The 16,992-nt window shown below is 42.9% G+C and overlaps 1 protein-coding gene across 1 annotated transcript; it reads left to right on the forward strand.

The window, feature by feature from the left end:
• Positions 1–35: 35 nt before the first annotated feature.
• Positions 36–14,452, forward strand: CHMP1A (charged multivesicular body protein 1A). Its single transcript, XM_072422616.1, has 7 exons — positions 36–172; positions 6,089–6,108; positions 7,016–7,093; positions 7,894–8,040; positions 8,829–8,957; positions 13,294–13,481; positions 14,286–14,452. Exons 1-7 carry the CDS (start codon positions 67–69, stop codon positions 14,305–14,307), a joined length of 690 nt encoding a protein of 229 aa, XP_072278717.1. The 5' UTR covers positions 36–66; the 3' UTR covers positions 14,308–14,452.
• Positions 14,453–16,992: the final 2,540 nt, after the last annotated feature.

Here is a 16,992-nt window from a genome sequence, read left to right on the forward strand (position 1 = left end):
AACCAGGAAGTGTTTCCATGACAGAACCCGAAGGAACCAACTCACGTGACAATCATGTGACGTCTCATGACGTCATGGGTTCGGGCAGTGTCATCTCGCGAGAATTGGAGACACCTGACAGGACCCGGAAGTGTTGGTGAGTGCAGAAAGGAGGAAGAATTCAGGATGGACGGTGAGTGAAGGAGGGCAGTGATTGGAATTATTGTGGAATATTGCCGTCTATGTAAACGAGGGGAGGCTGTCTGAGGTCATGTCACCTTTCTTGTGTACAACGGGCAAGCAGGGGGGTACAGAGCCCTCATTACCAAGGGCAGTAATAGGCCCCTCTGGGTGTATGGCTGCTGTATAACACTGGGCCCCCTGCTCACTGGCCGTACAGTACCGGGCCCCCCTGCTCACTGGCCGTACAGTACCGGGCCCCCCTGCTCACTGGTCGTATAGTACCGGGCCCCCCTGCTCACTGGTCGTATAGTACCGGGCCCCCCTGCTCACTGGTCGTATAGTACCGGGCCCCCCTGCTCACTGGCCGTATAGTACCGGGCCCCACCGCTCACTGGCCATATAGTACTGGGCCCCCGCACTCACTGGCCGGGCCCCCCGGTCACTGGCCGTATATTAGCGGTCCCCCCGGTCACTGGCCGTATATTAGCGGACCCCCCGGTCACTGGCCGTATATTAGCGGACCCCCCGGTCACTGGCCGTATATTAGCGGACCCCCCGGTCACTGGCCGTATATTAGCGGACCCCTCGGTCACTGGCCGTATAAGTCTGGGCCCCTCGGTCACTGGCCGTATAGTACCGGTGCCAGGCCCCTCCGTCACTGGCCGCACGGTGCCCGGCCCCCCCGTCAGCTCTGTTCTCACCAAGAACTGCATGACGTTTCTCCCTGACCCTGTGATCTACATTGAGTATTACTTTCTTATCTCTGCCAGCAACCAGCCCGGTTGTCAGAAGAGATGCTCAAATCACTTTGAGCCATTTTTTAAGGCTACACATAGTCATTGTTATTGAAAAATCTCTTCCATAGTGATGGAGATTATAATTCTATTTATATCCCATAAGCGTGGATGTCTCAGCTTCACAGCAGTCGGGAATTACAGCATGCTTGGTGTTTTAGATATACTACTTCTTTATATAGCTGCACCAAAGCAGGAAAGATCTAAAGAACTAAACCTGTAATGCTCACTTGTCCCTGTTCTGTCGCAGGGTGCCGACATCTTCCTGTCGTGCTTCCAAGAGTCTCTTGGCCTGGCTGGGATAGTGTAAATAATGCACAGGCATGTGGGAGTTTATTGACTCCTTGCAGGCAAAAAGGAAGCTGACATTTCTGGGTATCCCTGGCAATAAACATTGAGCTGCACATTAGCAGCTCAGCAAAATCTGACAGCTGGGCAGCGATCAGGTAGGTAAGAACAGTAATTGGAGAAGGGACATTTCTTATCCAAATAAATACCTTCCTGCTCACCAGTTTTTTTAATGTGGGAGCTACAGATCTTTATTGGTCACCCATTTGTGTAAGGTCTCTGACAGTGTCCAAGACAAAAATAGTTTTCCCCAGCCTTCAAGTCAAAGAAAAAATGATTAATAATATGATTAAAAAAGGTTAATAATAATGGTGCAAAACTCAAGACCCCATGGAGCCCTTGAGAATTAAATAGTAATTCGGAAATTGCAAAGAAACAAGGTAGACACTCTTTGCTTATATTCTTTGAATGCCCCCCTTCTTCTTTCACCAAACATAACTTGTGAGTGCCATTAGTATTCTGAGTCCAGGCTGGCATAATGACGCTACCCCGGGGTGTCCATGACAGCCTAGTGTTTCAGGATCTGGATTAAAACATTGGTTATCATTGCCTCTAAGATACTGGTGGCATCTAGTGGTAGAAAGGGGTTATTGTAGGAGACAAATTTATTACAGCAAAACCTATTTCTTACTTTTGTTGATCAGATGGTTTTACACCAATCTGGAGTTCTTCTTTCATTTTTAATCACCAGAATTAGGAATAGCTATTCACTTAATTTTTAAGGTACTTCCCCTCACCTCCTGTAAGCTCTTCGTGTCAGGGTCCTCTCCTCCTCCTGTGTCACTGTCTGTATCTGTCTGTCATATGGCAACCCAAATTTATTGTGAAGTGCTGTGCAATATATTGGTGCTATAAAAATCCTGTTTATTAATAAAATTATTATTATTATTATTATTAATATTATTATTCGTAATAATAATTATATTAATAAGATTGTGTTCAGCTGCTCAGTGACTTCTTTTGACCAAAAGCAAACATACCGACTATTTGTCATTCACACACCCATCCTTCTTCCTGCCTGTCCTCTTAGTAATGGTATCTTTCTAAAAGTTCTGAATCATTACTTCTCTGAGTTTTTAGAGGAAATGCAATGTTTATTGCAGCTGAATGTATCATATGCTAATATTATCTTGTAGTGATTTTACCTTTTATTTTTAGCTTTCTAGGTGATATAAAAGTGATGATGTCACAATGGTATCAGAGTCTCTGGTCTTGTGACTTGTGAGTCACTCGGATGCAGTGTGAATGGAGTTCAGGGCTGAGTATGTGGGTGTGTTAGGTCTGCAAAGCAACATCCCAGACATCCATATAATGGCCCATTCAGCGTTTATAGGACCGGTCAGCTTACGGAACAATTCTTAAAAATAGCACCAGCAGTTACTAGAAGCCCAAACAAAGAGAAATACAAAAGCTGCCAGTTCCTACTTATGCAAATGGTAGCTGTTCCAGCCTCAGTGTTTTTAGATTCACTGCCTTAGGTACAAGTATCCAGCAGAAGAGTTTAGGGGAGGGGTGTTAAACTCTGGCCTGGGGGCCAAATCTGGCCCCCAAAGGAATCCTAAATATGAACTGCAGCTGGCCAGTCGCTGCATAGAAATAGCACTGCTACTACAATTCCCGGCATCACTTGCGCTTATAGACTAGTGGTTATAGACCGGTTATAATGCCAGGAATTTTAGTAGTGGCGCTATGTCAATGAAGAGGGGGTTTCAGCAGCAGGCCACTCATAAGATTTAGCTCTGCATTGGCCGTGTCTGGCATTTCCAGCACTCCCCCTCAACTGTACTTTTCCTTGCTACTCCAAGACATGGACTTGAATAGTTGGATTTTCATGGAAGAAAGTTGTTATTATTGTTAGCCTGTGCAAAAAGGTTACCATTGAAATTTACCTCAGAAGTCTACAAATACAGAAAGAGGCATAAGATTTTTTTCTTAAGTAAAATTATTTAATATAATATATAATCCTTTATTAAAAGCTTGTTCTAGATTGAATGTGAAACAAAACTTCTTTGTTTCCATATGAAAAAAAGGTTTATATTTAAAGAGAAGGAAAACTTTCCTCAATTTTTTCAAGGTTTGGTCAATTTCCTCAATTTCAAGGTTGGTCCGTGACTTTGTCTAAGTTTTGAATTTTGGCCCTCTGTGTAAGAAAAACTCTAACCATGAGTAGAATCTGATAAATAATACATCTCCTAGTTTTTTTCTTAGGAGCATGTACACCACAAAGTCATATTTTTGTTATAGGTGGCACCTAGGGGGTCAAGTGTTGACCCTAGATTCTTTAAGTTGGTCCATCAGTTAATCATCATTGGTACATCAGCGAGATCCCTCTGTCCTAATTCTCCACTTTGATTCTGTCCACTTGTCACCCACCTTTGTGGATCCCTTCTCCTCTTGTTACATGGCCTGACTGATGTCACCTCCCCATTCAAACTTTTCTCTCGCAGTTTGGAAAAAAAACTGGCACTGTCTGCTGTTTATTAAACACAACATTTGTAAATTTAAAAACATTCATAATAACGATTCCCATAACATAACAGAATTTCCAAACAACATTGTCAATCTTTAAACTACTGGCATCCCTTTACTGGTCGCAGGTCCTTGAGGGCAGTGACTTGAATAAAACACCCAATTTGGGTCTGCCCCCTTGGAATGATTCTGCTGCTTTCAGGCGCACTGCTCCGACATCAGGAGAGAAACCAATCTAGCAGACCCTCGGGTTCCTGAACCTCTGCCGCCTCTTTCACCACAACTACTTTGGGAGGCGTTACACCTTATGCAGGTCCTCCCACCACCGCAACAGTTACTACTATACTGCCCCAAAGACCCCAGACCAACTACCTCTTAAAGCGGAACTTACCGTATTTTTCGGACCATAAGACGCACTTTTTTTCCTCCTAAAGTGGGGGGAAAATCAGGGTGCGTCTTATGGTCCGAATGCAGAGGTACAGGGGCATATTTTTTTACTTACCTGTGTCCCCGCCGGTCCCCGGCTGCGCCGATCTCTGCCTCTGTCTGTGTTCCAGCGTGCGGCACTTGTGCCCGCCCACGAAGGCGGCGCCGATTGATTTGATGAATGCTGATCGGCGCCGCCTTCGTGGGCGGGCACAAGTGCCGCATGCTGGATCTCAGGGGAACACAGGAGGAAAACAGACAGAGGCTCACAGCAGCCAGTGTCTGTGTTCCTCTATTGTGTTCCCCTGTGTCCCAGCGTGCGGCACTTGTGCCCGCCCACGAAGGTGGCGCCGATTGATTTGATGAATGCTGATCGGCGCCGCCTTCGTGGGCGGGCACAAGTGCCGCATGCTGGATCTCAGGGGAACACAGGAGGAAAACAGACAGAGGCTCACAGCAGCCAGTGTCTGTGTTCCTCTATTGTGTTCCCCTGTGTCCCAGCGTGCGGCACTTGTGCCCGCCCACGAAGGTGGCGCCGATTGATTTGATGAATGCCGATCGGCGCCGCCTTCATGGGCGGGCACAAGTGCCGCACGCTGGATCTCAGGGGAAATCAAATGAATTTTTTTTTTCTTGTTTTCCCATGCGGAAAACCTGGTGCGTCCTATAGTCCGGAGCGTCTAATGGTCCGAAAAATACGGTAACCGAAAACAAAAAAAATACACTTAATCCTGCAGGCCTCTCGATTGTGCTGGACCTTCCCGCCATCCGGTCCCTTCTCATCCTGGAGTCTCACTTCGTCAGCGCCGGGCGCCGCCATCTTCCCTTTTCCCTTCTTTTTCCTTGGTCTTCTTGGCACGTCACCTGATGCACAGTGCCAGATCGGGTGAGGTAGCCCGCGGTAAAGGGGAAAAAAAAGAGAGCCGATCTCACTGTGCTTTGGTGAGAGCGGCATCTCTTTCCCTTAATAGAAAAAATAACCCTTCTGAGCATGTCTGCTGGAATCCCGGGAGGCTCTGTGGTCCCATTCAGTCTTGATTTTTTTTTTCATAAAAAAAGGGTGTTGCAACTTAAAAATATAAATAACATTTCCCCTTTATTTATAAGGATTGTCTACTCTTTTATGTAAAGTAAAATCTTGAGTTAAGCTATGCTTTAAACTATTAACACCAGGAAGAGGAGCTGTCTTGACTATACCCTCTTCCTACCTCCTCCCCTATTTAACTCTTCTTCCCCCAGAGACCTCCTGGGAGTCTACTCTGACCTGTATGACTTTTTTCTCCCCCGCTTTCTGTCTGCCTCTCCAGTGCGCCCAGTCATGGCCGCCTTCCCCCTACTTCAATTTCATTTTCTCTGGGAACAGGCACTTCTTTCTCTATAATGTATAATGAAAATAAAGGGAAAAGAAGGGAAAGTAGAAATCCCATACGATAGGCACAGTATGTTTGCAGACCAGGAATTTGTAGCAGATATCTCGGGCAAAAAAAAAATGTCAAAGGTGCTTTAACCCTCCAGAATCCACTGGTAACTTTAAATAACAGTTTTGGATAAACAATAATATTCTGAAGTAGGAAAGATAGGAATAATTTTGGTTGGTTTGAGGGTTCCTAAGGCTATCAATAACAGTGTTTAACCCTGGAATGTTTTTAAACGGGTTGGGAAGAAATTGTAGGTGGGTGGCAGCCCCTGCATTGTGACCCAGCCGGGTGGTTGCTGAAAAGTGCTAGGTGGTGTGCCCGGCTAAGAGACTGGATAAGCTTTCAAGCTGCACTGGAAAGAAAAGGAAAACAGATCAACAATGCTTATTAGGTGACTTTGTTAAGTTTGTATTTAGGCTTATTCATTAAAGATGTATCACTAACATGTTATTTTTATTTTTTTCTTTACAGATACATTGTTTCAGTTAAAGGTGAGTAGAAATTATCTGATACATTTTTACACTCGGTGGATGGTCCTAGTGATGGCATCATTACCCACGATTCCTTCTGTGGAGTTTTATCTCGTCATTTGCTTCATAAATATTATCCTTAAGAGGTGACCCATGTCCTGCCGGTTGGTGGAAGTTATGCTGTCATCTAAGGCCATTACAAGCAGTAGACGGATGCCAGTCATAGTTCTAGGACTTGGCTTCCAAGCCATTGTTTTCACAAATAATTATTGTTCAGACGTGTTCACATCAGGAGACGGCACATTTTTCTTTATGCAGAAGGCAGGGGGTAGCTATAGTTGTCAGCTTGTTCTTCGTTTGGGGATCAATCTTTAATCTGACCAGATATGTTTCATGATGTTTTGTCCCCATATACTAAATTTCCTGCGTATAAGTGTACAGGCATAACAAACCAACCTATATCTCTGCTGCCATACTTTCTAAGAAATTTGCAGCAGATCCCAGCAACTGGTCATAATGTTATCTTATGTAAATCAACAGGAAATCAGTGACTTTTATACTTAAGTACTCACTGTTATCTAACATCTCCATTTACAGTAAACATACAATGTAGATATAAGACATAAAGGGAAACTAAAGGTGTGAGGGACCTGCTTAGTTAGGTTAATTCTGAAAAGTAATTATAGTAAAACCCTAACCAAGTCCTGATCATACTGGAATATACTATATTAGTTCACAAAGGTTCAGTATCTGAGAATTGAACAGCCACTGGACAAAGTCAATGCCTCAGGTAAATATTGGGAATCCATAATATGTTATATTTTAAATGCTTTAACAACAACTGTATTACTTGGTATTTGGCTTTGCATTTTTTTTTTAACAACATGGTGTAAGTAAGCACTCATCACTAACCTTTCGTTGTTTTTAGTTCACAGCTAAACAGCTGGAGAAACTTGCCAAGAAAGCAGAGAAGGATTCCAACTCTGAGAGTGCCAAAGTGAAGAAGGTGATGGTTACTGTGTGAAAAGCATGAGCTCCTTGTATAAGGGTGTCTGTGTTGTCTATAGCGACTGCCCCCCCCCATTTTTAGATATTAAAGCTAAACTTCAAACCTCTAAACTATACATACGTATGACTTGTTATATGGCGCCAGACATGTAATCCTGGCATGCGAAAAGATGCTTAAATGGGACTGCTTCCCCCACCTCCTAGATTGTAAGTTCTTCTGGGCAGGGTCCTCTCCTTTTCCTGTGTCACTGTTATTTTGCAACCCCTATTTAATGTACAGCCTTGTGTTTTTAATTAAAGTTGCATACTTGAAATTGTCTTGATATCTACTCCCTGTAATGCACTTTACAGAAGAAGAGTAAAACACTGACAGCAAGGAGGGACCATGCCTAACGGGGAATTTTCTGAAACAGGAGAGAGCAGAGTGATCAGAGTAATAGTTCAGCAGTTTGCTGCTGCTCCTTCATTGTCCCATCAGCAGGGCTGGGTTCCAAGAACTGACTGCACCTAATACCAAGCTTACTTGACATTGCAGTTATGTTTGCTTTCCGACCATGTTGACACACATAAATAGTCAAATGACCTCAGATGAGTATAAACTACTCATAAAATTAGAAATCAGCAGTCATTTTTTTTTATAGGAGGGTTGGCTGTTTGGGGTGTCCAGCTGTGATGTGTTTTCTCCCTTTGAGGTGGAATGATGGCACATTGCCTGAAGGGATGCTGTCCTGTCTGGTATGTATTCATGTGGATGAAGTCCAGGCCCTTCATTAAATATTATTGACGATTCTCCCTCAGGCTCTGCAGCAGAAGAATGTAGAGGTTGCCCGGGTCTATGCTGAGAATGCCATCCGAAAGAAGAACGAGGGGCTGAACTGGCTGCGGATGGCCTCAAGGGTTGATGCAGTTGCCTCTAAAGTCCAGACAGCCGTCACTATGAAAGGGGTAGGTGAAAATGATGACCTAAGTGTATAATAAATAGCACCATGTAACAATTACACCGATTTGTATTGTTGCAGCATATGTCCCTGTACATTCCAGTCGTTCTGCACCCTTCCTGGACTTTCAGATTGTAAGGTGGAGTGCAGTGGCTGTGATAAGAAAATGTGTGTAACCCGGATACATTAAAGTGCCACTGGATTTTTTCTGGGTTCTTAAAATGGTGTTTGAGCATGTAATGATTGACTGAAGGAAGGGGGGAAGAATACGAGATGGTCAATAATTTACTGTTGCCCACATTTGGAGAAATGTTCCTTTGGTGTTTTTTTTTTTTTTTTTTTTTTTTTTTAATAGCAGTCAGACTGAACAGTAAAAGAAAGAAAAAGCCCCTATTGTGGTCACTGTAGTGAATAGGAAATGTCAGGATTATTCTTGTGTCTCCATGAAGGAGATATCCTACTAATTATGTCTAGTTGATGGGTGTCAGGGACAGAAATCACCTCAGTAGGAACACATCCACAGTGTTAACTGTTTAGTTCTAGGTGGGTGGCAGCCCCTGTATAAGTGCCGGGCGGTGTGCCCAGCTAAAAGGGCTGGGGAGAATACTGCATCCAGTCTTTAGGACCTGATAGAACTTCTAACCCTTCCTTTTTCAGTCACTTTTTGGACTTTAAATCAAAGGGTATTATTAGTCGTTCATGACATTTCCAACCTGCTCAGTTTAGATATAAGCAGGTGATTTTCCTTAAAACAGCAAGTAATTAAATTCTAACTGATCTTCATTTATGTTCAAGGTGACAAAGAACATGGCCCAGGTGACAAAGGCTCTGGACAAAGCACTAAACTCCATGGATCTGCAGAAGGTCTCTGCTGTGATGGACAAATTCGAGCAACAGGTTCAGAATCTGGACGTGCACACGTCGGTGAGTGAGGAAATCATTTTTTATATTCTGTGCTCCTAGAAATTTTCTTATTAGATTTGTCAAGATCCGTACTAAAATCTGTTTCTGATCAGAAACCTCAAATATGTTCGCCTTAAGGCTCCACCACGCTTTCAACCATTATTCAGCTGAATGGGCAGTGTTGGGAACCACAATATACACAAATCAAATACATTTAATTGAGCTTTTCTCCCTGCCAATGGATTTGTATTCTCGTCCATGGAATCCTTTAATTTATTCAGCTCTTCCTTGTATCTTTCCATCAGCCTGTACCTAGATATTAAGCAAAGATGAAACTGACTTATAGGGCTCTATGCATAAATGATTCCTCTGTCAGTTCGCTCTGGATTCATTCATAATTTTCACTTACACCGTTGGCATTTCCTATCATGACAGCTGTGCTGAGATTGGCCACTAGAATGCAGAACAAGTCAATATTTTTAGAGCAGGGGTCGGCAACCCACGGCTCTTCAGCCTCCTTGTTGTGGCTCCCTTCGGCCGCTGACGGGAGATCCCTGATGGGGAATCCTCTTCTTCCCGTAGACACTGCGGAGGAGGGTGATTCCCTTCAGGTGTTCTAATAAAAAAATCTACCTGTGAAATAAATCTACCACGGGGCGTGTACAAATGGGCGTGTGCAATGACGTCATCGTTAGGAAAGTTTCACAGCTGTGTTTGTGTATGAATGCTGGATGTCATGTTCTGCAGCCTTACATCTCTCCCAGTAAAAACCTCCATATCTCCTAAGCAGTATGTCAAAACGACCTGAAATTTTCGGGGTAGACAGGATCATAGCTAGCAGTACCCTAAATTTCATCTCCCCACCTTTAACAACTTTCAAAATGTGAGGGTCATAATTATAAAAAATAGTTAAAATTGAACATAAGGGTTGCTGTTTTAAAAGTAAGTGTGTCTAGAAGCCCGAAGTTAAACATACAAATCATGGACCCCCGGGGCGACTTAGATAACAAAGAGGTGCGAACCCCAAATTTTTACCTACCTGCCACAAAACTAGAAATGTGCCTACACTAACCTGTCCTCTTTCCTACTTTGAACCCCGATTTCTCTGAAACCGGAAGATGTACAAAACCAAAAATGTAAGTGCAAGTGGGGAACACCTGTGACTAACACCTCCTAAAGTTTCATCGTTAGGCCATCGTCAGAACATAAAGAACTCTTCCCAGTAAAAAAATCTACCCTGTTACACATTGCTGGAGGCTTCTAGCACCTAAACCCCTATTTCTCAGGAACAGGGGTACAGATGAACAAAATTAGAGGTGCAAATGGGGGACACCTGAGGCTAACACCCCCTAAAATGTCATTGCTAAGGCATTGTCAAAACATAAAGAACTCCCTAGAAACTTCTAGGGGCATAGTTCAGTGTTAGATTTATTTCATAGTTGGCCTACACATGCACACTGCACTTCTGTTTGTTGTATTCTGCTGTTGTAGCAGGTAAAATTAAAATAGGATTCAAACTTTTAAAAGTTTATAAGCTGTGTTATGTTTTGTGGCTCTAGACTTTTTTTTTAGTGGAAGAGGGGGCAAAATGGCTCTTTTGATAGTAAAGGTTGCTGACCCTTGACCTAGAGAGATACGACCATCTGTCAGTGAATTTCAGAAAAATTGCTCCCCAAGGCTTGAGAGGATACACGTTCATCAGTGAAACTGACTGATCCAGCAAACCTGAAATGGATCTGGTCCAGAATATAAAACATTTGCTGACAAATAGCATATGACTTTGAAGAAATCCATTCCAGGTTTTCTTAATCACCCAGCTTCACTGATGAAAGTGTATCCTCTCCAGGCTTTGAGAGCCTGAATAAATTGGACCCCAATGACAGTGGAATAATTTATGAATAGAGCTTTTAATCTCATTTTTCATTATTCTGCTTTTCTCCTCCTCCTGTCAGCATTGTTACATGAGCATTAAGCAGAGCTGACTGCTTCTCCTTCCCTTGCTCAGCTAATAGGGACTACAGCAAGCTGATATCAAGTCTAGCACATGTACCTGAAAACATTATTGCTACCTTTCATGATATTTTATACCACAAATATTAATTGTAATGTATTTTTGGACATATAGTTCCTATGTTAAAGCTTAAATTTTCAAACTATCTGGATACAGAATATTAAAATGGGCACTGGCGTGAAGATGGGATTCAGGTAACATAACTCAAGCGACTCAATGATGCCCCTTTGTAGTTTAAAATAAAGTTGTTTCCCATACCATTTTGATGCTTCAGCATACAGTAGCCACTGACCATAAAGCAAACTGTATATCAGTTATAAAGCTTTTGGACAGGCAATAAATAAAATTCCCAACATAAAATAGCATCAGAAACATAATGATATTTTGTTAAGTTTGTATCTGTCCACTTGGTGACAGCGTTACTTGTTCTAGAAAATCCCTGTTCAAACCACAGCCTGGTTTCCTAATGCCTCGCGAGTATAAAGTCAAATGTGTGGCAGGTTATGTTTTTGAAGTAGATTGTAATGGTTATGATTCATATGAAAACTAAAGTCCTCTCTGCAAAGTCTTATCTGTTTTTCCTGTGGTTTTTACTTACACACGAGACCTCAAATAGTAGGACAGAATTTTGACCTAATTTGGTGAATTTGTTTTCAGTTAACAGGCATTCCAATTAGTTAAATACTTTTATGGCCTAATCTGAATAACATACCTCAAAGCTGAGTGGGTTGTAAAGACAGTAAGTGACAATAGGTGTAATTCACTATAGGCCTATCTCCCCACCAAGTGCTGCAACCACCAAGTTATGTGTTGCAGCACCATCGCACCCATGATGTGCAAAAATGCATCTTTTTGTTTTGTATTCTCCAAATAATTTACACATATGTTTTCCTATTAAAACATTATTTTATCTTCATTAAGGAATCGGAGAAACCTATGGCTCTTTCAAAGCGGGGAGTTCAGTGGCGCATGAAGTAAATTGTCGCGCTTGGGGAGACGGGGTCTCTGGGGGGGGGGGGGCTACAGCTTGCACAGAAATGATACAAGCCCTGGGAAGGGCCAAGTCACAGAATTTAAGCAGTAACCAGGTCTTCTCCAGAGCCTCTAGTGGCGAGCATGTTGTTCTGCTGGTTACTGCCAGGTTGCGGTCCTTGAGCACACCAGGGTGGGCAGGATGATGCACAGAACCAAAACATTAGGCGGAAGAATTGTCAAAGAAGGCCAGGGTTGAGGCAGGCAGCAAGCAAGAGAGGTCAGAAACAAGCCAGGAGTCAAGATCCAGGAAAAAGACACCAGTGACACAGGGGCCACCGCAGACACGGAACACAGGAGACACTGGAAGCGACAGGAGGTACAGGTGACACGGGGATAACCACAGACAGAGAGGAACACTGGAACAGTACAAGAGAACTGGCTGGGAAACACCAGACTGGGTAATAAGGGGTTAACACAGGAGCTGGACAGGGAAAGCAATGAATTAAACAGCAGGGGTAGAGAAAATGTTTAGCAGAGCTAGGGGCTCGGCACTAGTGGAGACACATTGTACGAACGGTGTGTGCTCTGTCTGAGCTAGCTAAATAGCCAGGGATGACTAAGAGGCTATTTTCTGATTGGCCGGCGGGAGGAACGATACTGATTAAATCTGGAATAGCAGGCGTGCCCAGGTGTCAGAAATGTCCGCATGCGCATGGGGAGAGGCGCCTGCACTTACTAACTAGGAAGACACTAATTATTTAAAGCACCAAAGCAATTATTCAGATATTTTTAAGAGAACAAATCTATTCACATGCAAAGCAAGTGAAATTGAAAAAAATCATACAACATAAAACTAAACAGGATACATAGTTTTAATAATGTGTTCATTATCCCAGAAATAACTTAGATTGTTATTGATAGTCATAAGTTCGCGACACGTTTCGCCGGGCTAACCTGCTTCTTCAGAGGGAATGTCACAAGGAATACCCTTATATAATCACTTATAACTTTTGTTTTAACACCACAAAGGAAAAATCAAATCTCTGGGACTCTGCTTCAGAAACAGGCCAATTTAAATCCTGGTACAGCAAATAGGTAACCTCACCATGGAGAAACCCAAAGAAGTCTCCTGTCTCCAACAACCAGTGAGCGTAATGATTAAACAGATACAAGGCTAATGAGTAGACATTATAATGTTTTACTTGGCTTACTACTGTAAAATTATCTATTGTCCTTGATGTGGGAATATAGCCTGGTCAGCATACCCATGTTCCCTCAGTCACAGCTTTATATTACTGTTCATATCACGATTCTTGCTGTTTTTTAAAGGGTTAATTTAGTACCTCTTTTTTTTTTTTTTCCCCCTCCCAGGTGATGGAGGACTCCATGGGTTCTGCCATGACATTGACCACCCCCCAGGAACAGGTGGACAGTCTTATCGTGCAGATTGCAGAAGAGAATGGACTGGAGGTGATGGATCAGCTGAACCAGCTTCCACAAGGAGCAACATCGGTAGGAGAGAGCTCCACCCGCACTCAGGAGGATCAGCTGTCTCGCAGGTAAGAACTAAGGAACTATACTGCTGTGTTACTGTGTTGCTTAGTATGATGGTCCACCAATGTGCCATTTGTGTTATGTATGTGCTAAAAACACACCATCTTAGGTGGAGGTGTTAGACAAAGACAGTGTTTCCCGAACCTGTACAATGGTGAATTTATATCACATATAAATAATTTAGCTTAAGCAAGCTATTGTTATTCATTTAGTGCTTTTTTTATCTGCCTAAAAAAATAAATAGTTCTGTCTGCTGTATACATTCTGAATTTAGTAGTTCTGATGTTTGAAAGGCACACAAAGTATGGGACAGCTATTTCAGGTTCTAGCTATATCAGTACAGTTACTGATTGTAGACCAGGCATGGACAAACTGCGTGCCGTATATGGTCTCTTGTCCTTTGGATGTTCCGCGGCTCTGGCTCAGGGGAAGGACCCCGGTGGGGGCATGGGGGCACAGCGGCCAGAGCCGTGGAACACGTCCCCAGATCTGAGCCTGCGATGGGAGAGTGGGCCGGGTTGTGTGCAGTGACCCAGCCTGCCCACTCCACCATTCAATGGGAGAGTGGGCAGGCTGTGTCACTGCACACAACCCGGCCCACTCTCCCATCACATGCTAAGATCTGCGATAGTAGAGTGGGCGGGGTTATGTCATCATGACGTCACGTTCAGGGGGAATCATGGCATAACCCCGCCCACTCTACCATTGACCCTGCCCCTCTGGCAAATGTTGTTTAGATTGTGGCCCCTGACTAAAAAAGTTTGCCCACCCGTTGTAGACCTAACTTTTAAAACCTTTTTGTCTTTCAGGCTGGCTGCTCTGAGGAATTGACGTCCTTATTCTGCATCCCCCTTCTCCTGGGCTGGAACGTTCTTGAGTTTAGGGATACACTGGGGTCACTTTATCACACTGTGGCCTTTACCGATCATGTTGGGAGGAAACCGGGTCCCTGGTCTATATACTCTGCTGCTGCAGCTCTCCAGTTTCTCTGCTCTCCTGGAGCCTGAAGCTGGCCCGTTTGTTAAAACAGATGTCTTGGTGCATGATATAAAGCCTTGGGATTAGCACTACAAGAAGGGGATATATATTCTCTAATAATATACAGATTTGTTCTCTTTACAAACCTTTTCCTTCCTCCTCAAACAAAGGAGACACTATTTAAAATATGCCTTTCTGCTATGCTGCAAACACAATAATTTTGGCAGCAGACAAGGACATTATGGCATACATAACATTATTTATATCAAGGTGTCAGGGATCCTCTCACACTAAAGTCAGGTTTATTACTTTAAAGTTAAAGTTCATCTAAAGCTGATGTTTGTTTTGAGCAGATACAGGCAGCTTTAATCTCCTGGGGACTCGAGTGTGTAACTCTCTGCACCTGTGTCCTAAGCTTCAGCCACCACCCCTGCAGTTATTTAACATTCTTCCTACTGTGTTCTCTATTTGCTTAGGTGTTTTGGAGAATACAGCAGGGAGACTGAGACTCCTATGTCCCCATGATAGATGGGGAGATTTTATCATTAAATGCACCAAGAGCCAAAAAAAAGCATGGGGTGGGGGTTTGCACTGCAATTATCTGGCCATCATTGTGCCGAATATCGGTGGTGGGTGGAGTTAGCTTTTCATGCTGGTGAAAATTGAATGGTTACATTTATACAAAATTGTCTTCTACGTTTATTCTCCATTTTAGGGCTTGTTAACACCACGTCCCGGATATTCTGTGCATTGTGCTACAGTTTAAAAAATTAGTTCAGGATCTATGTTTTGGTATCCTGAGGTACATTGACAGCCCATTCAAAGTATATGAGCTGCCTTAATGCAAAACATATGTGGTGTAAACAAGCCCCTACCTCTTCTGTCTGTAGAGTTTTAAATACTTATTTTTGTTTGTTTGTTTGTTTATCCTCTTCCTATTGAAATCATCAACTTTCACAATAAAGATCTGTAGATCACTCCTACTGAATAGAACCTGACCAAAGAGCCGTCTGTTGTTTCTAGTAACCAGATACATTCTCTAATCTATTGATACCTGCTAAAATAAAGGGGAGAAGATGACTGGTTGCTGGGGGCACTGCAGACAGTTCTCAGGGCTTAATTAATTGTTTTTTTGTTGTTTTTTTAAACTGATCACTTATCTTTGGGTTGATGGAGTTCTTCATGTTCAGTTTTAATTTTCAGTTTTATATGGGACAAGGGAAACCTTCCTGTAAGTTTATAGTTTGATCCACAAACCATGACCTCCCAAATCAGCGGCAAGGAACGACATATGGCAAGCACTACGATATCTTCTGGTAGTCACAGACTGTTTACACTGACAACAAGCCACCTAGACTTTGTGCAGCCTTAAGGACTTGTGGCCACTTTGCTCTTTGAGGGGCTTGAGAGAGAAAAAGTCTTCTATATTAGTGTTATCTTAAAGGAATTATGAGCTACATGCAGCTGGGTGAAGAATGCCTGATCCTGCTGTGCACCCGAGTTGGTTGGCCAAAGCCAATCAGAATGAATAACTAAACCGAAGGAGAGCCCAGACTTTAGTGTTTATTGAAGGACCTCTCTTTGAAGTTCTTGCCTTTAGTATTGAGTACATTTAGTTACATTTGTCAGTAAAGAAAGTCTATTTTAGATCCAGACACATGCAGAAAGACTCAGTTTAATGTAGTTGGGTATTCTTATAAAAATATTGAAATGTAATTTTATATACAGCAACAAGGAACTACATCTGTATTGATTGTATTGGCCACTTGTCACCCTCTGCACAAGTAGCACCAACACTGGGAGAGGAAGGAGCAATAATAGGTGGCAATCAGATTCTACATAATTTGTGCCGAGTAAGCTTGTATGGGAACATGCAGACAGGAGGAGTGCTTAGTAAGCCGAGTTTTATTTATCTTGTTTCTTCTCCTCCATTGCTTGATCAGCAGACTGTGGGCAAGAGATAACTAATTAACTGGAAATGGGGTCTCCCTCCTGGCTGCTGGTCTAGGAAAGGTGTATGAATCAAAGAAGTGGCTGGCCAGATTTACAAACCCTTGCACAGATTATACAATTTACATGGGTAGTTCAACTGTGTCTAGTTGTTTTCCCAGAGAGGGAAGAGTAGCAGAGGTGAGGGCTTTGCCTAGAGAGATGAAGTGGATGAAAAGGGGTTCCCAGATATAAAAATACCTATAGTCCATCAGTCTTGGATGTGCAAACTATTTCACAATGATCAGGTCTTTCCAAGATTTGACCATAATGATTGATGTGCTCAGAAGTAATTTAGTATTTTGCTGTGTGAATGAATGCCACCATACAAGATATTCTAAAATGGTATTTAGCAGATGTGCAACCATCCCTTTTAGGTGACATCACATTAAAATGTCAGTTGCTGAATGGAAAGGATTATACATACAAACACACATAGCACAGCATAGCACCGAGCGGTGGAAAACTCAGACTTTCCAAGTCTGCTTTATAGAGAATATCAGAAGACTGGTCTTTTTGTGAGTTGGGGATCCCTGTAGGCCCATTTAC

The sequence above is a fragment of the Pyxicephalus adspersus genome, chromosome 9 (genome assembly GCF_032062135.1).
Source record: "Pyxicephalus adspersus chromosome 9, UCB_Pads_2.0, whole genome shotgun sequence".
In the NCBI taxonomy this organism is placed as follows: domain Eukaryota; kingdom Metazoa; phylum Chordata; class Amphibia; order Anura; family Pyxicephalidae; genus Pyxicephalus; species Pyxicephalus adspersus.

Bases quoted from the DNA above. Each gene is read 5' to 3' on its own strand.
- CHMP1A (XM_072422616.1), top strand. From the start codon at position 67: ATGACGTCATGGGTTCGGGCAGTGTCATCTCGCGAGAATTGGAGACAC. The intron at 8,041-8,828 runs GTAGGTGAAAAT...TTTATGTTCAAG, and splicing joins CAGCCGTCACTATGAAAGGG to GTGACAAAGAACATGGCCCA. The intron at 8,958-13,293 runs GTGAGTGAGGAA...TCCCCCTCCCAG, and splicing joins ATCTGGACGTGCACACGTCG to GTGATGGAGGACTCCATGGG.